The sequence below is a fragment of the Coregonus lavaretus genome (genome assembly GCF_964263955.1).
Source record: "Coregonus lavaretus genome assembly, chromosome: 33".
Classification (NCBI taxonomy): domain Eukaryota; kingdom Metazoa; phylum Chordata; class Actinopteri; order Salmoniformes; family Salmonidae; genus Coregonus; species Coregonus lavaretus.
This window is the reverse complement of record NC_140020.1, coordinates 30,967,592-30,991,206: the sequence shown is the minus strand read 5'-3', so window position 1 is coordinate 30,991,206 and position 23,615 is coordinate 30,967,592. Positions and strand designations below refer to the sequence as shown.

Sequence of the window (23,615 nt, the reverse complement as noted above, 5' to 3'; positions counted from 1 at the left end):
ATTGTTGGTATGTTATGGTGTGTTCCCTGTAGTTGATTGGATTTTCAGTATGTGGATGGTTGTGTTAGGATGTAAACTGTTGTGTGTGTGTGTGTGTGTGTGTGTGTGTGTGTGTGTGTGTGTGTGTGTGTGTGTGTGTGTGTGTGTGTGTGTGTGTGTGCGCGGCGTGTGTGTGATAACTAATTAATAACTAATTAATAACAGATGAGGTAGCAGTATGGAGCAGTATGGAGAGTGTCTGGCCAGAGATCGTGAGAGATTGTGAGAGACCATGAGTCAGGTTGCTTTGTTGTTGTGTGTTATTTTGGGACACTGGCTGTAACTCGACCAACCACAGCCATCAACATCCTCTCTAACCAATCACTGGTTGTTATGGAGACACTTCCGACAGTAGTGAACAACATAGGAGATCGTAGGTCATAAGTAATGTGTCAAATTCCAAGCCTTCAGGGCTATAGAGTCTGTGTGAAGGTCCTGTCTGTACCTTTGGTTCAGGGCCCCCACATTCCCAGTCAAACTGGTAACACTGTGAGACCCTCTCTCTTTTTGTAAAGTCACACAGGCAACACTTGGGCTATGTAACTAGTCTCGCTAGACATCCAGGCTGCCTCCCACAATGTTTCAATGTTCTGGCTTAACATGTCTCTATGTAATAAAACGTCAGTTTGGCATAGAGGAACTACGTCACTACCGTATCCGTTTTAATAAAATACAAAATAGTAGCTAGCAGGATGGAGATCACCAAGGTTATTTCTAATGAGTGCATTTTGCAAATGGCTACCCAGCAAACCAAAAGTGGTTCTGTGAAAGTTCCCAGAACATTCGTTAGGTCGTGACAAATCTTCTCATAAGACTGTCCAATCGTGCTGATGATTATAGAACGTTTGTATAAAACATTTGCCTGATGTTGCAAGAATGTTCCTAGAACACATTTAATTTGTTCTGTAAAGGTTCCCCAGAATGTTTAATTAGGTTATGGAAACAGTCTGGTGCGAACATTGTGGGGACATCACAAAATAGATGTTTCCAAACCACAAAAACTGTCCAGTTGTGCAGATGATTCTACAATGTTTCTTTTAGGGTGCCAAAAACATTCACCAGATGTTACAAGAGCGTTCCCAGAACACATGTTGTCTGTTCTTTAAAGGTTCCCAGAATGTTTCATTTGGTTGTGGTAACAGTATAATCATTAGCACGACTGGATAGTTTTTGTGTTATGAGAACATTTGCCACAACCTAAGGAATGTTCTGGGAACTTTCACAGAACCAATTTTGGTTTGCTGGGAAAACATTGCTGGTATATTGTGCTATTACATTACCCGGAAACCTAATGAGAACTTTTGGGGAATGTTCTGTGGTGGTTGTCACAGATGTTGTGCACCACATTTTTGTGAATGTTAGGAGAACATTCCAAGGATATTTTTTTATTTTTTATTATAAAACCCTAACTAGAACTTCATGGGAATCTTAGCTAATGTTCTGGGAATGTTCCAAGTCTGCTGGGTAGTTTGCATCAACTACCTTCACAACTACCAAACTGGTTTCGAAACGCGACGTTCTTGCATGTCTGACTTGTGATTTGTTGAGAGCATTGTCTGTCTGAACATTATTCTTTTTTTATTATCAAAGTTAAGAAGAAAGTCTATCATATCTACCAGATCCTAGTCACTTCTGTTGCCTAGGGTCAGGTTTACGAGACTACTATGTAACAGGAGTATGTGTGTGTGATGTAAGAGAGAGTGAGTGACAGCTGTGATGCAGGTGGGAGTGGTCTACGCCTCTCACCTTTCAGGTGGATAAGAGACACACACTGGGGTCTGGGGCCCTCTTCCCCCCTCTCTCTCTCTTCCACCCAACTCTCCCTCTCTTTCTCTGTCTTTCTTTCTTTCTCTTTCCCTCTCTCTTTCCCTCTCTCTCTCTGTCTTGTCTAGCACCAAGATAAACAATAAAGCACTAACAATTGGTAACAAATATCTCTGTCTTTTCTCCCGTTCTCTCCCTTCCTTCCCTCCACTCCTCCCAGGCCCATCGGTCCAGCGCCAAGTCCAGAATGGACCCACTACAGACGAGATGGAGGTGCAGAGAGCAAGGTAAGGCATCGAGGTACCCCGCAACAACCACACAACAAGCACACGAGACACAACATTCACAAAGCACCCACACGACATCCACATTGACACAACATTCACACAACATCCACGCAACATTGACACAATGTTTTCCACAGAGAGGATCACTGCAGTTCCAGTAATGAGGTTGTATAGTTTATTATTGGATGTCAGCATGGCTAAGACAGGAAATACATCAGACACAACATTCACTGAACTTCCCTGAAATATTTCCCAACGAGAGGATTAGATCAGTAATCACACTGTGTTGTCTGTGAGTCTGTCAGAAAAGACTGTACAATATAGAACGGTCTGTCACGCAGGACTCAGTCTGCTAACAGGCAGCAGCCCTGCCCACATGACCCCCAGCCAGACATCTGTCCTCATCAACCTTTTATTCCTCTCCTCCCTCTGTTCTCGCTCTCCCTCTGTCTCCTCACAGGATTAACAGACAGGAGGGAGAGAGCGAGAGAGTTTCAGAGAGAGTCTGACAGAGAGAGCGCGAGTAAAAGAGGGAAAGAGAACGATAGAGTTGTAATGACAGCTAAACACAGGAAGTACTTATTTCTGCTAAATCATGGTAGGCAGATTGTGGAGAATAGATGTTAATAGCAGATTTGTGCTTGAGATTATGCTCCAGTACTTTTAGATTGCACAATAGCACCTATTCAGAGAGGTACAGTAACACAAGCTGTTTCTGCTATCTATCTTTATCTCTACGCCCCCAGGGAATTACACGAGCCTTTGTTGCCTGAGCTATTTCTGCTCTGCTTATCGTTTCATCTCAATTCCAAATGCCAAAGCAGAAACAGAACAAATATGATTGTATTATGGATATCTGATCACCTCTCAGTGGAGAGGACAACTCTGAGGCGCTCACTAGTGGTAAAAGGCAGGATTGCAGCACTGTGCCGTGTGGAAATCAAAATATCAGGTGCTTGTGTGTTTGTGTGTGTGTGTGCAAGTGTGTTCGTGTGTGTGTGGAGCCCCCTCCAGTGGTAACAGTCAGTGTAACAGTATGTATCTCCCAGTCCTGTGGCTGCTGGGTCAGCACATCTCCTCTCCAACACTACACGCAGCTGAAAATTCCACTTCCTCTCTGTGTGCTCTCTCTCTCACTATCTCTTTTTCTCTCTCTATTGTCAATTCAATCTCAATTCAGTTCAGAGGGCTTTATTGGCATGGGAAACATATGTTTACATTGCCAAAGCAAGTGAAATAAAGAATCAGAAATGAACAGCAAACATTACACTCACAAAAGTTTCAAAAGAATACAGACATTTCAAATGTTATATTATGGGTATATACAGTGTTGTAACAATGTGCAAGTAGTTGAAGTACAAAAGGGAACATAAATATGGGTTGTATTTACAATGGTGTTTGTGCTTCACTGGTTGCCCTTTTCTTGTGGCAACAGGTCACAAATCATGCTGCTGTGATGGCACACTGTGGTATTTCACCTAATAGATATGGGAGTTATTTAAAATGTTATTTATTTTGTATTCTTTGTGGGTCTGTGTAATTAGAGGGAAATATGTGTCTCTAATATGTATTTCTGTTTCTCTCTGCCCAGAGCTCTAACATATGCTTCTCACATCAGAGGGGGAGAGGGGAGAGGGGAAGAGAGGGAGGGGGATATAGAGGAAGAGGAAGAGAGGGGGTAAAGGAGAGAGAGGGGGAAGAGAGAGGTGGGGGTGAGAAGGAGAAAGTGGGGAGAAGCTCATAAAGCCTGCAGCATAGTGAACAGCAGGGAGAGTATCTCTCTTGTCATGGAAGTTAATAGCACTACTTGTCCATGTACTGCACATAAGCAGACATACAGGCTACTTACACTGTGTGTACAAAACATTAGGAACACCTGCTCTTTCCATGACATAGACTGACCAGGTGAATTCAGGTGAAAGCTATGATCCCTTATTGATGTCAACTGTTAAATCCACTTCAATCAGTGTAGATGAAGGGGAGGAGACAGGTTAAAGAATGATATTTAAGCCTTGAGACAATTGAGACATGGATTGTGTATGTGTGCCATTCAGAGGGTGAATGGGCAAGACAAAAGATTTAAGTGCCTTTGAACGTGGTGTGGTAGTAGGTGCCAGGCGCAGCAGTTAGAGTGTGTCAAGAACTGCAACGCTGCTGGGTTTTTCACGCATGTATCAAGAATGGTCCACCACCCAAAGGACATCCAGCCAACTTGACACAACTGTGGGAAGTTTTGGAGTCAACATGGGCCAGCGTCCCTGTGGAACGCTTTCGACACCTTGTAGTCCATGCCCCGACGAATTGAGGCTGTTCTGAAGGCAAAAGGGTGTGCAACTCAATATTAGGAAGGTATTCCTAATGTTTTGTACACTCAGTGTATACCACATGCCATCATTTTACCAGACCTTGGACAGCTGGAGAACTGTAGAGCTGTAGGACTGTAGGCTAACTGACTGTGGTATATTTAAGCAATAAGGCCCGAGGAGGTTTGGTATATGGCCAGTATACCACGGCTAAGGGCTGTTCTTAGGCACGACGCAACGCAACTTGGACACAGCCCTTAGCCATGGTATATTGCCCATATACAAACCCCAGAGGAGCCTTATTGCTATTATAAACTGCTTACCAACGTAATTAGAGCTGTAAAACTAAACGTTTTGTCATACCCGTGGTATACAGTCTGATATAGCATGGCTTTCAGCCAATCAGAATTCAGGGCTCAAACCTCCCAGTTTATAATTAAGCAATAAGGCCCGAGGGGGTGTGGTATATGGCCAATATACCACGGCTAAGGGCTGTTCTTAAGCACGACGCAACGTGGAGTGCCTGGATACAGCCCTTAGCCGTGGTATATTGGCCATATATCACAAACCCCCAAGGTGCCTTATTGCTATTATAAACTGGTTACCGACGTAATTAGAACAGTAAAAATAAATGTTTGTCATACCCCTGGTATACGGTCTGATATACCACGGCTTTCAGACAATCAGCATTCAAGGCTCGAACCACCCAGTTTATAAATACAATTGAAGGACTGTTGGCTGTATGACTCACTGACTGTGTGTCAAATGTCCCTGCTCTATGGGGCAATAGGGCTCTAAGGCTTTCTGCCTGTCTGTCTATCTCACTGACTGTGCTATGACAGGCATAAAATGGAGGTGGGCTGACTGACTGACGGTGTGTCTGCTGTCTCCCCAGGCAGATGATGGAGCAACAGCAGATGCAGGCCCACATGGAGAGGGAACGACGATCCTCGAACCCAGGTGAGGAAACGCTGAACTCAACCTACTGAACAGTCAAATTAAAATGTTTTTTTTTAAATTCAGTCGCCTTTACAGTTTGGCATTATCAAGTGTCTCAAGTGCCTGATGAGAATTCATATTCACTTTCAAATTCAGGCACTATGTGACACTATAAAGAATGTCTTCTTTTCTCTCTCTTTTCTTTCTCTCTCCCTCTTTCTCTCTCCCTCTCTCAATTTCACCAGGCTCTCCTTTCCCAGGCCATCCCGGTGTGCTTTCGGTAGCCCCCCCAGCCCCCATGCCGCCCCCCATGTCCATGGGCTCCTCTTTAGGTGGAGGCCCCCCCTCCCTGGGTGCCCCTATGCCTCCACCCCCTCCCGGCCCCCCTCCCCCCTCGGCAGGGGCTCCCCCACCCCCCCTGCCTCCTCCGCTGCCCATGGGTGGAGGTGGACAGGGTGAGGAGGCTCCCGCCCCGACGGGACTCGCCGCCATGATCGCTGGAGCCAAACTGCGCCGCGTCAATAGAGTAAGAATCACACTAATCACCTATGTTACATGACATAAAATAATACATGGACTTACCCTCTATGATCTATAGACAGACAATCTATCAATACCTTCATAGACATGGGGATGTAAGAGCATCCTATGAGGGTTTATAAAGATGTAATGAGCTTTATAGTAGTAACGGTAAGGCACAGGCAAACATACTGCGTGTGTATCTCAAAAGTCTAAAGTGACCTCCTCCACACTGTTCACCAAGCCCAGCTCTTTCATATCAGTGGAGCTGAACTAGGAAAGGAAGCCACTTTAGACCGCTATCTTGTGCTCCACCTCTTACAACTAGGTGACGTAACGCACACTCCGTCCTATCCTCACCTAACATACCGTGTGTGTCTTCCTTCTCTCTCGAGCCTGAGGATTCTAACTCTTCAGGATCGGGGGCCAAAAACGATGCCAACAGGACGAGTGGTGGCAGCGGAGGACTGATGGAGGAGATGAATGCTCTGCTGGCGCGGAGGTCAGAGCATAGAGTTAGGAACACTTGAACAGACATTCCTATTCAGAGCATTGTAAAACCACCACAACAGACTTTTCTATTCAACATCATGTCCTGTCATATGTGGAGTGGGCCGGCAGCCATATTGAATGCACTACTTTGATATCAAACTGAATGAGGGCCTGATTTGAGGCTTCTTCTTGCCCCCAGAAGGAAAGCAGCGTCAGAGAAGCCTGAAGACAGCCAAAACGTGAGTGATGCTAACTGATGATACAACAGTGACTTATGACTCTTTTCATCATTAAATGAATGGCTCACTTCTCCTTAGTTGACCTCAACATCTTCCTCCTGTTGTTTTTCAGGATGACCCCAACGGATCCCCTTCACCCAGCACCAGGGGTGGACAGAACGCCACAGGTACTACAGTCATACACACTATATACAATATATACAGTACAAAAACAACACAATATATACTGTACTACACAAGAACAACACAATATAAACTATATAGATACAATACAATTGACATGTTGAGGTAATGTTTTTCCTCACCTGACCCCTGACCCCTGTCTTCTCTTCTCCTTCCCTCTCAGATGGAGTGAAGAAGCCATGGGACAGAGCCAACTCTGCCGAAAGGTCATCACTAGTATCAAGGTGAGAAGCTGAGGGGCTCAGTCAGTCTTCCAACATACGTCTCATAATTAGGTTATGTAATCAAGGGATTGGCTGGTTAACTGTATAAAGGACTGTACACGTTTCCCTCTGTACACTTAATGCCTTATATGTGCACCTATTTTTCTCTTGCATGTTCGCTCTCTGTGCATTTGTCAAATAAATATATTGAAATACCAGAGATGTTATGAAATGTATAAGTGTGAGTGTTTTACTTTTCTGTAGGGTACGACCTGTGGGGAGTAGCAGCGACACAGACGCCTTAGACTTTGACAGAATGAAGCAGGTAAGGTGCCCTATAGTCAGGCAGTGGCACATACGCTTTGTAAATCTGAAAACGTATCATACCTGTTCTGATTAACTTTTTGTACTTGAAACAGGAAATCTTGGAGGAAGTTGTTCGTGAATTGCACAAGGTGAAGGATGAGATCATTGATGGTACGTTATCTCTCTGAGTTCCTCACTCACCTCATCAGAGAATGTCTGGATGGGAAATTGACTGTAGTTTACTACACATATGTTTGTAACTGATCAAATGTGCTTGTTATTGTTAGAGAGGGAGAAGTGAGACATATTATCCACCAGATGGCATCAGAAACAGATAAACTAAAACTAATAATGCTAATATACTATTGTTGGGCTTTGACAGGACAGCACCTTTTATGCCCATGACATGACCTGTAACTCTCCTCTTGTGTGTCACTTCTCTCTTCCAGCCATTAGACAAGAACTGAGCAGAATCAGCACGACATAATCTTTCATGTGACCCCAGATTTTGGAACCATCATCCCCACGGCAACTACTGTCGCGTCTGAAGAATGAAAGGAGAGGATCAAGGCCCGAACTACGACCTTTTATTTATTTTACGTTGCTGTGATGTTGTCGCAACGTGACAATGTTGCTGTAACACTACAGGAATGTTACGTTTGGTTTGGAAGAATAGGATGGATGGAGGACACTAGCACTGATTTTCTCTGTTTCTTTGGTTTAGGTTTTCTCTCGCTTTCTTTCTTTCTTTCTTTCTGTCCTTCTTTCTGTCCATCGGTAACCCATGTTTGCTGTTATTTTTCCAGTCTTAAAGGCAACATTTATTAAATTCAATGAAGTAACCTCTTGTTTTTTTTTAGGAGTTTATTGTTTTGGTTTTTATTTTTGGTTTGGGGTTATTATTACTACCATTGTCATTATTATGACTATTATTCTTATTATTGTAGATGTAATGGTGTGAATATAAATAGTAGTAGTTTTAGTGACAACAATAGTAAAAATGACAAAATAATAATGATAATGATATAGATGATAATTATAATGATAATGATATAGATGATAATGATAATGATATAGATGATAATGATAATGATGATGATAATAATAATTGCACATCATTTTATGTCAGCCTTTTATATTTTATATTGTAAATTTTTTTCCTTTTGGTTTTGTTTTAAAATACAATAATAAGCACATACGGATTTCTTTCTCATGACCTGACCTCAAGATTTTTTGAAGAGTTTTGTATCCTTTTCGCCAACACAGTTGTGTGTGTGTGTGTGTGTGGAATCACTGACTGAAAGATTTTTAAAAACAGGTCTTTAACCTGAAAGGGAGGGTGGTGTATGAACTATTGCTCTTTGGATATTGCAATCTTATGAACAAAAAAACATCAATACACCAGAGTATTTGTGATGATGTTGTTAAAAATGTTTATTGGCTGCAGGAATATGGTGAAGTATTGTTCGTTTTATTATTTACTTTCATGACCAAGTGCTTCCTGGTTTAAAAATTTAAAAAAAGACACACACTAAATTAAAAATTCAAATAAAACTGTGAACAATGTCTTGGATAAATGAAGTGGTCTCTGATTGTGAGAGTTTTGTCAGTTTTTTTAGTTGTGCTTGTTTAACTGCTTTGATTCAGTGTTTATTCTCAAGTATTCACCTAGCCAGACTGTGTATTCATATACTATGGGCCACTATGTACATAATTTGGTCTTTCGGTTCCTTTTAGTTGTACTTTGTAACAACACATAATACTATCCTGGGGCACATTCATTGGGGATCAATTTAGAGCAGTGTAATGTATAGGGTTGAATGATGCCCTACATAAAGGAGATCCTGATATGAATAGACTCTTGCAGTCAGTAGGCAGGAAAGGTCATGCAGATACATGACTGCATAACAAGAGGCAATACAATATACTGTCTGGAATGTGGATTATGAGGGATTTTGTCCCCATGTATATAGCGCCATCTGGAGGTCAAATAAGGAAAGACCATCTACTGTATATAAAGTAGCCTACTTTACAGAAAACGTGTATTTATAGAAACCCCAACAAACGCAAGTCAAGTGTAATATTTCCCTTTAGATGTGTAGGGTAAAATTGAACATTCAAGAAGTATATGAAACTGTATGAAATACATCCATAGGATTAGATGGGCCAAATGCCAGTAGGTATTTGAGGAGGCTGCTCCTCTACCAGGGTTTTCCAAACTCGGTCCTGCCCCCCCCCGGGTGAATATTTAGTTTTTTGCCCTAGTATAACACAGCTGATTCAAATAACCAATTTATCATCAAGCTTTGATTATTTGAATCAGCTGTGTAGTGCTAGGGCAAAAACCAAAACGTGCACCTAGAGGGTGCCCCAGGACTGAGTTCGGAAACCCCTCCCTATGCAATAGTCATTTTCTGCATTCAGAAAACTATTTAAGTCTTATGGTGCATTCTGCATAACAGTGAGTTGGTCAACGTCCTTGTGGCCCTTATCAATGTTTTAGCAAGCTAAAAAAGATTCACCAAGGCATTCATTCATATGTGATTTGTTATTTATTTTTGGTCTAAACATCTCCCTCACACCCTGTTCCAGAAGTCTCGCGATGTTAATGATTTTTTTAGAGCATAGTGGCGACGGGAATTGGTGGTGTGGGACGGAATTGAGTTAGCTAGCTATTTGTGTTATCGTAGAGGGAGAGAGAGAGAACGCGAACAGGGGGGTGTGTTTGTGGGGCAAACGAACACAGCACAGGGTGCGTGAGAAGCAAGCTGGCGGAATTCAACATGGCATCCGGCGATACGCTGTATATTGAGGCGGACGGCTCGGAGATGCCGGCCGAAATAGTGGAGCTGCACGAGATAGAGGTGGAAACGATACCAGTGGAGACTATAGAGACTACGGTGGTCGGGGAAGACGACGATGATGACCAGCCGATGATAGCACTTCAGCCGCTGGGATCAGACGACCCGAATTCGATCCACCACCACCATCAAGAAGTGATCCTAGTGCAGACAAGAGAGGAGGTTGTTGGCGGGGATGATTCGGATATGCATGCGGACGGGAGTTACGAGGATCAAATCCTCATCCCAGTACCAGCACCCGGCGTGGAAGACGAGTACATCGAACAGACTTTGGTGACTGTGGCAGGGAAAAGCTCGGTGGGTCGGATGAAGAGAGGGGGAGGCGGCAGTGGCAAGAAAGCGGGCAAAAAAAGCTATTTGGGTGCTGCAGAAGCAAGCGGTAGAAAATGGGAACAGAAGCAGGTGCAAATAAAGACTCTGGAGGGGGAATTCTCTGTTACAATGTGGGCTTCGGGTAAGTGGTCGGTTCTATCTAATCTGTCAATTCGAAAAGTGTATCTCGCTCCCCGCATTGTTCGTGCTTGGTCGTTAGCCTGTGCAAGGGGCCTTGTTGCAGGGCGTTGTCCTTCTGCACCAGTCTATTTACTCGGCTAGTTCACCAGGCCACCTTCGGGATCACTTTTAGATGTTTTCGGTGCAGAATTGCCTGTCAGTTAGATTGAAATGTTTTTGTTTTGAAGGGAGGCCATGTTTTTAGATGTTGCTGGGCGCCGCCATGTTCCCCGAGAACCAGTATGGCGGCCCTAAAAAATGGCGATAGAGCGGCGGGGCGAAGATGGCGGCGGTTGGGGGAGCGAGCGCGCTGTTGGCTCCAGAGAGTAGGCCGCGATGGCGTAGCTAGCTAGCTATTTTCTACTAGGGTAACTAGTTAACTAGGTGGCTAACGTTAGCTATGCGGACAGCTAGCTAGCTGCAGCCGTGATTATCTAGGTCAGTAGCACTGTAATTTAGCACCAGTTGAGTTTGATAATAGATTTTAAAAGGCTGGCCAAATATATTTATTTGTTGTCCAAAAAAAGTTATTTATAATCTACGCCCATTGATGCAAGCACTTTTCTTCTGCATAGCCAGCTAACGTTAGCTAGCTTAAAATTGATTTTTGTTTTTCTCTGCTAACAAATGATCTACAAGTTACAGCTAGCGAGTTCTCAATCAGGTTGAGTTTGCAACACAAGTATAACGTTCCTAAAAACGAAGACCCTACACAGTTTGCCTTGTCCAGTATTGCATGAACAACGTTTATTCGCATTTGGATTCAACATGATTGTTAAATTGGAATTATAGTCTTCCGTTCGCGTGTTAGTAAAGCCATCTTCATGTGGCTACCATGAACAATATTTGACTACTAGCAGAGCTGGTAAACGGTGCAGGGGGATCAAATTGATGCATGCTCATCGTTATGTCAATCACCACCAATGATTGTATACATTGTATTTACTGTTGGTAAAACACAGTCATACTATGTACATTGTAGAAATATTGCTGCTGTATTGTTGTTTACATAACTGTTTTCAAATTGCAATGGTGTACCCCGGTCTTGTATGGCTATTTTCGGTTAAGTCCCTGCATTGTATCCTAGATGGCAAAAAAGACATCGACCATGAGTCGGTTGTTGAAGAACAGATCATTGGGGAAAATTCCCCTCCGGACTACTCTGAATACATGACGGGGAAGAAGCTGCCCCCTGGAGGGATACCTGGCATCGACCTGTCAGACCCCAAACAGCTGGCAGAGTTCGCCAGGTCAGTGTCTGTCGGTCTGCCTGCCTAAACTCACCTGTCCTTCAAGGATATGTACAATGAACACACACAAAACTATTGCATAGCCTAAGCTCTGACACACAAATAATTGCCACCTATGTGCTCTTGTGGCACACCTTGTAAAGTGGTGTTTAGCAAGATGCTAGGATTTGTGATTCTCTTCATGTTGCCTGGCTACTCAAGTCTTGAAGGTAGCACTTGATGTGGTTGCTTTCCTGTAGTAGATATCGGAGGTATATAGCCTAATCTCCTTCCTAAAGGGAGTGATGAGCTGGCCCGGCTCTTTCTGACTCCCGTTTGGATGTTGTGTTCTTAGCCCCTTCAGTAACTCTGCGGGTCCCTATGGTCAGAGCCCAGTGCGGTAAGTTCTAGAGTCCACTTCTACGAGAGCCTTTATACCGCACATGAACACTGTCAACACACACTGACATAGAGCACCTGGACACAGTGAAAGGAGGGAACTGGCTGTTTCAGCTATACTGGAACTCTTCCATGGGTGCTGGTTTATATTATTTGGTTAGCAATTGAACATGGTTAATTGGATTTTGTATATGGACAACATATTATTTGAGTTCTGTTTCCTGTGAATGCAATCGGATGAAAGTTACCTCCTTATCTGATGTTTTCTCAGGATGAAGCCGAGGAAGATAAAAGAAGATGACGCCCCCAGGACGATAGCCTGCCCTCATAAAGTAAGTAGTCTGTTTCCAACAGTATCTTTCCTACCCAGTCTCTCTTTCTCAGTCTATCTATGCCTGACTTGACAGTCGTCTTGGCCCCCATGGAACCATAAGTTGTCCTACATGGCTCAATAACGGAACTTTCTCTCTCGCCCAGGGCTGCACTAAAATGTTCAGGGACAACTCGGCGATGAGGAAGCATCTCCACACCCACGGGCCTCGCGTGCACGTCTGTGCTGAGTGTGGCAAGGCCTTCGTAGAGAGCTCTAAACTCAAACGCCACCAACTCGTTCACACAGGGGAGAAACCCTTCCAGGTACGTACCTAGACACACTCACATAAAGGAGAAACCCTGCCAAGTACACTGTATTTGACACTGTAGTGTACAAGTGTTGTAGTGTACACTGTACACCAGGGTGTATTAAAACTGGGTTCTCCAGTAGTCTAGTGTGCCGTTTTTCCTGAATGTTTACAACAGGTAAACCACTATGCATATAAACCACCACAAGGTTTATTCACAAATTTACCACACAAAAGTATGAAAATAAGTCCCTTAACTTGCATTGAGGGTATGCATAAATTTTGCTTGGACATTGACCCAAAAAGACTAATGCATGTTGAGCACTGAATTTAACTGCACACACTTTCACTATTAATTAGTATATCCTAATAAAGTATATCCATGGTCTCCTTTCTGTGTGCAGTGTACCTTTGAGGGCTGTGGAAAGAGGTTTTCGCTGGACTTTAACCTGCGCACACACGTTCGTATCCACACCGGAGACCGGCCCTACGTATGCCCCTTTGACGGCTGCAATAAGAAGTTCGCCCAGTCAACCAACCTCAAGTCTCACATCCTCACACACGCCAAAGCCAAAAACAACCAATGAGAGCCCTGCCCCAAGTCCCACCCCCACAGCAGTATCTTAATGACACCACACGTCAACCCTCCTTTGAGGAAAGAAACGATTGGAGAGAAAAAAAATTGAGAAGAATAAAGGTACTGAAATTCTCCCCCCTCTTCTTCTCCTATTGGATTGGCTGGCTAAAGAACAGTGGAACTCTTGAAAAATAAACCCCCCTCCCATTCCTCCCTTCATAGTGGCATCAGGTTGTTGCTAGAAATATGGAACTCATGGACAAACATCAGAGACTATTCTTTCTACCATGGAGCTGCAAGAGAGAGAGGGAGCAATCTGTCTGTTTTTCCACTTAAATGAATTTCCGCTGACTGGTCTTCATGTCTTCTGCATAGCTTTTAATTTTCTATTTCTCCAAGTGTGCATATTGTACACTTATTTTGGGATATGTTCAGAAAAGACTTTGTGATTATTATGATTTTTTCCTGAGTATTGAGATCCGCTTACCGTATGATAGTCCCTCAGACAATACTGTACCATCACATCGCTTCAAATAGTATTTTCTGTAAAAAGTTTTGTTGGTTTGAATATTCATCCCTACTTTTGGTTGTATTCCTTCAAACCATTAAATAATCTTGTATACTTGTAATTGTATGGCTGTATTGAAATGATGTAGACCTTGATAGAGGTGTGATTTAAAGTGTTAAACAATTTAACTTTTAGTCATGAGTTGCTTTATCTTTTTTATGGATTGTCCCCTTGCGGAGAAACTTGTCCCTACTGTTGATTCACTGCGAGCCTGTCTCTGTTGGAATACTGAAACACATAAAATGAAATCGCCAGCGTGACCATCAGTTTCTTTGTTAGAATGTAATGTACAGGCGTCCGTCAACCATGAACTTTCTTTGTTGATATTCACACCCATGTATTTCAATGGCCCACAATAAAAAGGTCATCCCAAATCCTTTTTACTTTTCTCATTCCTTTTCTAGGCCTGGGGTGTACTCATTAGTCCAAAATGTTGCGTTTTGCAATGAAAACACATTTGGGTAGGTCCCACCCTGTTTGGTTCCTAGTGAATACACCCCCTGATGTGAGCCCGGAGTGTTTCTCATAAGTGTGGTGAAAAACCTATTGCTTTCCTAATACTGGAGACATAGGCCCAATCCTAAATCGACCCCTATGCACTTTTGGAGATCTGATTTGATTGGTATAAGCAATATGGTGAAACTTCCACCTAGCCTATCAAAAGGCAAGGTGGAGCTATTGCCATATTACTAACACCTGTAAAATCCTCTCAGATCTCCACAAGTGCATAGGACTTGAAGGAATAATCCCATTCCACTTCCAACTATCTTTATGTATTTTTTCATTAGTCCACTGCTGATATAGGCCCAAAATGTTTTGCATGTCAGCAATCAAGTTTTCAAAAAGCAAATTGTGAGTCAGTGATGGGTTCTTTTTTTTCTTGATTATTTTTGTACAAAATAAAAAGTAGATAATCTAATTAAGTGTTGGTTATATCGATCCATGGAGTTACAAGACCTGCAAGCCAGTTGGTTTGCTAAAACAGGCTCTGTCGCAGCCGGCCGCGACCGGGAGACTCACAGGCGGCGCACAATTGGCCCAGCGTAGTCCAGGGTAGGGGAGGGAATGGCCGGCAGGGATGTAGCTCAGTTGATAGAGCATGGTGTTTGCAACGCCAGGGTTGTGGGTTCGATTCCCATGGGGGGCCAGTATAAAAATAAAAATAAATGTATTCACTAACTGTAAGTCGCTCTGGATAAGAGCGTCTGCTAAATGACTAAAATGTAAATGTAAAACAACTGAAAGGCTAGTTACTACCCACTGGGCAAAAACTGGTGGGATCAACACTGTTTCCATGTCATTTCAACCCCCCCAAATCTATGTGAAGCCATTGAATCAAAGTAGAAAACTGTATATTTTGTGCTACACAACATTTTAGGGAGTGGTTTACCACAGACTACAGAGAGCGGCTGAGGATGGGGTGCCTTGATCAATAGCTTCGGATCTGTCCTCCGGCCTTTCCCACATGCTGGAGGTGACCACCAACCCCCCTGTTCAAGCCTGCTTCATCTGGGCCTGCTGACGAGCCGTGGACTTTGAGGCGGAGGACTGTGCTCAGATAGTGGAGTTGAGACAGTCAGTCCGAGTCGGTGTGGAAAATCTCACCATGCCGCCCATAAACTATCAATTACTTAATTATTGTTTTTGTTTTCAAGTGTCTTTGAGATTCTTCTAATGACAAGCGCTATATAAATTAAATAATAATAAGTTACAATTTGCTTTTTGAAAGTCCTATATCTTGAAAACTCGATTGCTGACATTTAAAACATTTTGGGACTGTATGAACAGTGGACTAATAACAAAAAAATACCAAAATATAGTTTTTGAATGGATTATTCCTTTAAGGTTCAATTTGGGATTAGGCAATAATTTATTGCTTGTTTATACTGGGAAGAAAGATTACTCTCCTATAAGCTATGTGAGCAATTCTTTCAGACACTGAACAAAAATATAAAAGCAACATGTAAAGTGTTGGTCCCATGTTTCATGAGCTGAAATAAAATATCCCAGAAATGTTCCATAAGCACAAAAAGCTTATTTCTCTCAAATGTTGTGCACCAATTTGTATTTTATCCCTGTTAGTGAGCATTTCTCCTTTGCCAAGATAATCCATCCACCTGACAGGTGTGAAATATCAAGAAGCTGATTAAACAGCATGATCACTACACAGGCGCACCTTGTGCTGGGGACAATAAAAGGCCACTAAAATGTGCAGTTTTGTCATACAATACAATGCCACAGATGTCTCAAGTTTTGAGGGAGCGTACAATTTGCATGCTGACTGAAGGAATGTCCACCAGAGCTGTTGCCAGAGAATTGAATGTTCATTTTTCTACCATAAGCCGCCTCCAACGTTGGTTTAGAGAATTTGGCAGTAGGTCCAACCAGCCTCACAACCGCAGACCACATGTATAGTGTTGTGTGGGCAAGTGGTTTGCTGATGCCAAGTTGTGAACACAGTGCCCCGTGGTGGTGGGGTTATGGTATGGGCAAGCATAAGCTACGGACAACGAACACAACTGCATTTTATCGATGGCAATTTCAATGCACAGAGATACCGGGATGAGATCCTGAGGCCCATTGTCGTGTCACTCATCCGCCGCCATCACCTCATGATGATCCACGGCCCCATTTCCCAAGGATCTGTACACAATGCCTGGAAGCTGAAAATGTCCCAGTTCTTCCATGGCCTGCATACTCACCAGACATGTCACCCATTGATCATTTTTGAGATGCTCTGGATCGACGTGTACAACAGCGTGTTCCAGTTTCCACCAATATCCACCAACTTCACACAGCCATTGAAGAGGAGTGGGACAACATTCCACAGGCCACAATTAACAGCCTGATCAACTCTATGCAAAGAAGATGTGTCGCGTTGCATGAGGCAAATGGTGGTCACACCAGATACTGACTGGTTTTCTGATCCACGCCCATAGGTATCTGTGACCAACAGATGCATACAGTATCTGTATTCCCAGTCATGAGAAATCCATTAATTAGGGCCTAGTAAATGTATTTCAATTGACTGATTTCCTTATATGAACTGTAACTCAGTAAAATCTTTTTTTTTTAAATAATGTTGCGTTTATATTTTTGTTCAGTATACATGAAGTGCCCAGGAGAAGGGTGAGCTGGGTAGGAAGGCGCTAGGGGCCGATTTAGAACTGAGCCATGGTGGTTAATACAAAGGCAGGAGTTCTGTGCTGTTCTGCATGAGCTGCAGATTTTTCCACATACCTCAGCATCCTGCTGATCCTGCTTCCAGGAACTCTTGGCCAGTTACTCATCAATGATCACCGTCTACATGCTGCACCAAGTCTGACCGTAAACAGTTTTACTGATACCCCGTGGCGAAGTCCAGAAAATGCATCAAAAGAGATCATTGACACGTTTAGAGAACGTTTTTACTCTTCTCTGCAGGGTGCAGTCTAGCCGTTTTACGGCCCTGCTACACTATAACCATCGGGCGTCCGGCATTGCCAGAGTAAATTCTTCCTTTGAAATCAATGAAAGCTGCTATACTGACTGTGTTGCGCTCGTGTTGCATCACGTCCTATGGCAGCGTCCAAGCTCAAGAATCGCAGAGGTTCATTCATTATATCTTGTGAATTGAAATAATGAGAGATAAAGTTGATTTTGGTTGCAAATGGCCTCGATTATACACCACTGGTTATTGTACTAAGATTTAATGAAGTCAAGAAGCTATCTAGCGGAAACTCTAGCTAGTTTGCATAATCGATTAATATGGTACAGAAGGGGGAAATAGAATTAAGTGTGCATTGGTAAATTCACTCTGGAGTGCCAGAGTGCGCTATGGGCATTCATAAATGTGCGTTCAGAGTGCGCTCTGGCTGAGGAGTAGGGTTGATCCAACAATTGCAACAATTGAATTATGCTTTTTTGCCAACGTTTACTGACACTGGCCATATTCAACGGGTGTTGAGCGTTCTTTAATTCATCAGTTATTCTGCGCTCTGGCACACAGACGAGAGTGCTCTGAAATCGGAGTAGATAGCCCGAGTGAATTTACAAACTAACCCATAATGAATCTAAGAGAGCATCATAATGTTTTTTGGTTGAATACTAAATGGCCAAATTATCTAGCCTACTCTGTGCCTCTGGAGAAAACATGTTGGCAGCGAGATCTGTTTTTGGGACACGAAGATTACATTTCCACCAGGTAAGCGTCTCAGCTGCAGTCCCGTATATATCTTAAAGGATTACATCAGTGGTGCTGAAACCCCTGCTGCGACAGCAGTGTTGCTACTGTATGTTCGCAGATTTCCCAGATGTCGCTGGTGAAAATGTATTGGTCGTGGGTGTCGGGTTTTTGGGCTATTTCTAAATTGCACCGCGGCCGCCATGGCAATTCTCTTTAATATATATATATATATATATACAGTACCAGTCAAAAGTTTTAGAACACTCATTCAAGGGGTTTTCTTTATTTTTACTATTTTCTACATTGTAGAATAATAGTGAAGACATCAAAACTATGAAATAACACATGGAATCATGTAGTAACCAAAAAAGTGTTAAACAAATCAAAATATATTTTATATTTGAGATTCTTCAAATAGCCACCCTTTGCCTTGATGACAGTTTTGCACACTCTTGGCATTCTCTCAACCAGCTTCACCTGGAATGCTTTTCCAACGGTCTTGAAGGAGTTCCCATGTATGCTGAGCACTTGTTGGCTGCTTTTGCTTCACTCTGCGGTCCGACTCATCCAAAACCATCTCAATTGGGTTGAGGTCGGGGGATTGTGGAGGCCAGGTCATCTGATGCCGCACCCCATCACTCTCCTTCTTGGTAAAATAGCCCTTACACAGCCTGGAGGTGTGTTGGGTCATTGTCCTGTTGAAAAACAAATGATAGTCCCACTAAGCCCAAACCAGATGGGATGGTATATCACTGCAGAATGCTGTGGTAGCCATGCTGGTTAAGTGTGCCTTGAATTCTAAATAAATCACTGACAGTGTCACCAGCAAAGCACCCCAACACCATAACACCTCCTCATCCATGCTTTATGGTGGGAAATACACATGCAGAGATCTTCCGTTCACCCACACTGCGTCTCACAAAGCCACGGCCGTTGGAACCAAAAATCTCCAATTTGGACTCCAGACCAAAGGACACATTTCCACCGGTCTAATGTCCATTGCTCGTGTTTCTTGGTCCAAGCAAGTCTCTTCTTCTTACTGGTGTCCTTTAGTAGTGGTTTCTTTGCAGCAATTCAACCATGAAGGCCTAATTCACACAGTCTCCTCTGAACAGTTGATGTTGAGATGTGTCTGTGACTTGAACTTTGTGAAGCATTTATTTGGGCTGCAATTTCTGAGGCTGGTGACTCAAATGAACTTATCCTCTGCAGCAGAGGTAACTCTGGTCTTCCATTCACGTGGCGGTCCTCATGAGAGCCAGTTTCATCATAGCGCTTGATGGTTTTTGCGACCGCACTAGAAGAAACATTCAAAGTTCTTGACATTTTCCGTATTGACTGACCTTCATGTCTTAAAGTCATGATGGACTGTCATTTATCTTTGCTTATTTAAATTGTTCTTGCCATAATATGGACTTGGTCTTTTACCAAATAGGGCTATCTTCTGTATACCACCCCTACCTTGTCACAACACAACTGATTGGCTCAAACGCATTAAGAAAGAAAGAAATTCCACAAATTAACTTTTAAGAAGGCACACCTGTTAATTTAAATGCATTCCAGGTGACTACCTCATGAAGCTGGTTGAGAGAATGCCAAGAGTGTGCAAAGCTGTCATCAAGGCAAAGGGTGGCTATCTGAAGAATCTCAAATATAAAATATGTTTTGATTTTTTTAACACTTTTCTGGTTACTACATGATTCCATATGTGTTATTTCATAGTTTTGATTTCTTCACTATTATTCTACAATGTAGAAAATGGTAAAAATAAAGAACAACCCTGGAATGAGTAGGTGTGTTCAAACTTTTGACTGATGGTGTATATTTCACTGTGACCTGCTGCTGCTTACTATCAGGCAATCAGCAGGCTGTTACTGAGTGAGTGAGTGAGTGAGTGATGAGTGAGTGAATGTATGGTGGGGAGGGGGAGGGTCGGAGGGGTGTGTATGCATTGAGAGCACTGGTTGACGCCTTGATCACATCGACAGGGTCATTGCATTTTGGTACAGCAGAAGTACATTAATTTCCAATGGACGCTGCGTTTGCCTTACAGCATTGCGTTGCAGAGGCAGTGCGTTCTGTGTGGTGCATACCTTGGATTTATCGAACGTATGCGTCAAACTGTATGTGCAGACGGCTTGACAGAAATGGTAGCAGAAGGTGAATGTTTAACTTCTGTTGCATTCATATCCAGATGATGCTGCGTACCATTTTGCGCAAAAACACTGTCAGTGTGATTAAGGCGTGAGAGAGTGCTGCAGCAGAGTCTGCTGAGTCACGGAGACAGAGCAGCATGCGTTGTAGGTAGGCTATATATGCCTCGATCACACCGATAGTGTTGTGGCACAAAATGGTAAGCAGCATTATCTGAATATGTATGCAACAAAAGTTCAACATTCCCCTTCTGCTACCATTTCTGCAAAGCCTTCTACACATACAGTTTGAAGCATAGGGTACAATGTCTAATTGCTGACACAAAAAAGCAATGTTTGGAAAAAAGGAGGCTGAAGGTCATGCTTAGGCGAATAAACTAGAAAGGGAAAGGATTTTACTCATGCTCAGTTATAGGGTCTGGAGCGCTGCGCGAGTGGACATTTGAAATGGAAGTTATGGAAGTTATGAAACTCCATTGCGTGCTTGTGTTATGGGAAAAGGTCCACAATGAAAATGACGTTACGTGTGGAGAATGATAGGCTACATTTGCATCTGTTGGCCATCAAGTAGGCTATTAATTTCTATGCCATTGCAGGGTGCTGTAGCCTACCATTTGATACAATAAATATATTGAAATGAAATCACTGGAGTCATTGCAAATCAATTTGTGCCACTTGTGTATCTGACCTGGAGCTGGCAAACTGATTTAATAAATAGCCTATAACTCAGTTTGTTGTTTTAGCCTTGTGTTATTATGCAATTATTAATGGCCATGTTTAGTTAATTAAATTAGAATGATATCAATTGTGATAATGGTCAGAGTTCTATCGCAAATGTATCATTCTCCACATTTAATTTCAGTTTCATTGTGGACTTTTCCCTGAAATGAGATGTTGGCATGTGGGTCTATCAGGGGCTATAGGCTAACTGCATCTAGCTCAGCAAACCATGGCAAAGTTGAATTGCAATTATAAACCCACATTTTAGTTAGTAGCCTATGCCTATTGAAATAACAAGTCAATCTCGCAAATAGGCCATTTATAACGGTTTGTAGTCTTAACATCTGACAAATAATAATGGCACAATTGCCAGACAATTACCTAACATTCATTTTTTAAAGTTTGTCCAAGTGTTTCTTGCACAGAGATTTCGAGATCCTCTGTCCAACTTTCATCACTCAAACTCACCTGTCGGATTTATCTATAGTTATGCACAAGCGCAAACAGGATTTATTTCAGCAATAAGGCCAGAGGGGGTGTGGTATATGGAGTGCCTGGACACAGCCCTTAGCCGTGGTATATTGGCAATATACCACAAACCCCCGAGGTGCTTTACTGCTATTATAAACTGGTTACCAAAGTAATTAGAGCAGTAAAAATAAATGTTTTGTCTTACCCCTGGTATATGGTCTGATATACCATGGCTTTCAGCCAATCAGCATTCAGGGCTCGAACCACCCAGTTTATAATTACAATTGAGCCCTGAATGCTGATTGGTTGAAAGCCATGGTATATCAGATGTGTACCACAGGAATGAAAAAAACATAATTTTTACTCTTCTAATTGGCTGTTCTTTGTGATATATGGCCAATATACCACGGCTAAGGGCTATGTCTTAAGAACAGCCCTTAGCCATGTCCTAAGAACAGCCCTTAGCCGTGGTATATTGGCGATTTACCACACCTCCCCGGGCCTTTTTGCTTAATCATAGCAGTCAAAGCAAGTTAAATCGACATCCATTGATGAAAATGATCTGGAGAGTTTAATATGGGCGATTTATCTTTTCTCTTGCGACATATTGTTAAACTCCCAATAATTATTATTTTGATGGAAAAACAAATTTTGCTTCTTAGCCTATATCATTAAAAATGATTCCTTCTTAATTTGCTCAATAACGTTATGGAACAAGGGTTTATTGGATAAATGTGACAACCCCTCTCTTGCTGCGAAAAATATTTTTGGCCTAGTTTTCAGGCCTTGTGGGCAGGTTTTCAGAGGTCATTGGGCTAGAAATCTTTTGCTAGACCTGGCAAACCTGCGCGACAGTAATCGCCAAATCGGAGCCAGTGTAGGCTTTGCTGCTGATTTTCTTTACTCCCTAGTGGACCAATGGAGACGCATCACCTACGCCTCCCTTTAAATCCCACATTCATGGAAAAACTGTGCCAAAACTCGCAATCGAAAGAAATGGCGGTGAAAGCTAAGAAAGAGACGGTGAAGGAAAATATCTGTAACCTAACTAAAGGTACATGTAACTGCAAGCAGCTGGTAGGCAAGAGCATAGGTGAAACAGATTCAATAGGGTTGTTGGAAAAGTTTAACTGAAAACAATTTCTGCATTAGTTTTCCAAAAATTTGCTCTAGCTTTAAAATAATTTGCTTGCTATTTATTTTTTTGTGCTTTTGATATCATTATTTTAGTTTACAATTCTACTAATTTTGCTCTCGATTTATTTTTGATCTCAACATCCATTATTTAACCTTTCCTCAAAAATATTATTTGTAGATTTTCAACTATATTTTTCATGTTTATGGTACATTTGATTTTGAATTCAATACTTAAGGCGTGAAACCCAATATAATTTATTCACCTGGTGTCCTAGCGCTAAATCAGTATGTGATAAGAGGGGAAGAATTTTTATTTTTATTTTATTTCACCTTTATTTAACCAGGTAAACCAGTTGAGAACAAGTTCTCATTTACAACTGCGACCTGGCCAAGATAAAGCAAAGCAGTGCGATAAAAACAACAACACAGAGTTACATATGGGGTAAAACAAAACAAAGTCAAAAATACAACAGAAATACATATATATACAGTGTGTGCAAATGTAGCAAGTTATGGAGGTAAGGCAATAAATAGGCTATAGTGCAAAATAATTACAATTAGTATTAACACTGGAATGATAGATGTGCAAGAGATTATGTGCAAATAGAGATACTGGGGTACAAATGAGCAAAATAAATAACAATATAGGGATGAGGTAGTTGGGCGGGCTAATTTCAGATGGGCTGTGTACAGGTGCAGTGATCGGTAAGGTGCTCTGACAGCTGATGCTTAAAGTTAGTGAGGGAGATAAGTGTCTCCAGCTTCAGAGATTTTTGCATTTCGTTCCAGTCATTGGCAGCAGAGAACTGGAAGGAATTGCGGCCAAATGAGGTGTTGGCTTTGGGGATGACCAGTGAGATATACCTGCTGGAGCGCAGACTACGGGTGGGTGTTGCTATGGTGACCAATGAGCTAAGATAAGGCGGGGATTTGCCTAGCAGTGATTTAT

The 23,615-nt window shown here is 42.4% G+C and overlaps 2 protein-coding genes across 5 annotated transcripts in view; both read left to right on the top strand.

Annotated features, from left to right (window-relative positions):
- LOC311108820 (ena/VASP-like protein) overlaps positions 1-7,761 on the top strand; it is a gene marked incomplete at both ends in the record, with an annotated part of 30,673 nt that extends 22,912 nt beyond the window's left edge. Inside the window, 10 exons of the mRNA XM_084151581.1 lie at positions 2,024-2,090; positions 5,289-5,353; positions 5,578-5,858; positions 6,247-6,353; positions 6,543-6,582; positions 6,695-6,749; positions 6,929-6,989; positions 7,233-7,293; positions 7,388-7,445; positions 7,724-7,761. Coding sequence (XP_084007707.1) covers positions 2,024-2,090; positions 5,289-5,353; positions 5,578-5,858; positions 6,247-6,353; positions 6,543-6,582; positions 6,695-6,749; positions 6,929-6,989; positions 7,233-7,293; positions 7,388-7,445; positions 7,724-7,761 — 833 coding nt within the window. The remainder of the gene's footprint in view (positions 1-2,023; positions 2,091-5,288; positions 5,354-5,577; positions 5,859-6,246; positions 6,354-6,542; positions 6,583-6,694; positions 6,750-6,928; positions 6,990-7,232; positions 7,294-7,387; positions 7,446-7,723) is intronic.
- A 2,132-nt stretch (positions 7,762-9,893) lies between these two features.
- Positions 9,894-14,937, top strand: LOC311108795 (transcriptional repressor protein YY1-like). 4 transcript variants are annotated; one of them, XM_084151554.1, is made up of 6 exons: positions 9,894-10,589; positions 11,727-11,877; positions 12,212-12,256; positions 12,527-12,587; positions 12,733-12,891; positions 13,280-14,937. In XM_084151554.1, the coding sequence occupies exons 1-6, from the start codon at positions 10,058-10,060 to the stop codon at positions 13,460-13,462; spliced, it is 1,131 nt and encodes a 376-aa protein (XP_084007680.1). In that variant the 5' UTR covers positions 9,894-10,057; the 3' UTR covers positions 13,463-14,937. The 4 variants fall into 4 exon arrangements, with proteins under 4 accessions (XP_084007680.1, XP_084007682.1, XP_084007681.1 ...); XM_084151553.1 differs by having other exon boundaries at positions 9,958-10,589; positions 11,715-11,877; XM_084151556.1 differs by lacking the exon at positions 12,212-12,256.
- Positions 14,938-23,615: the final 8,678 nt, after the last annotated feature.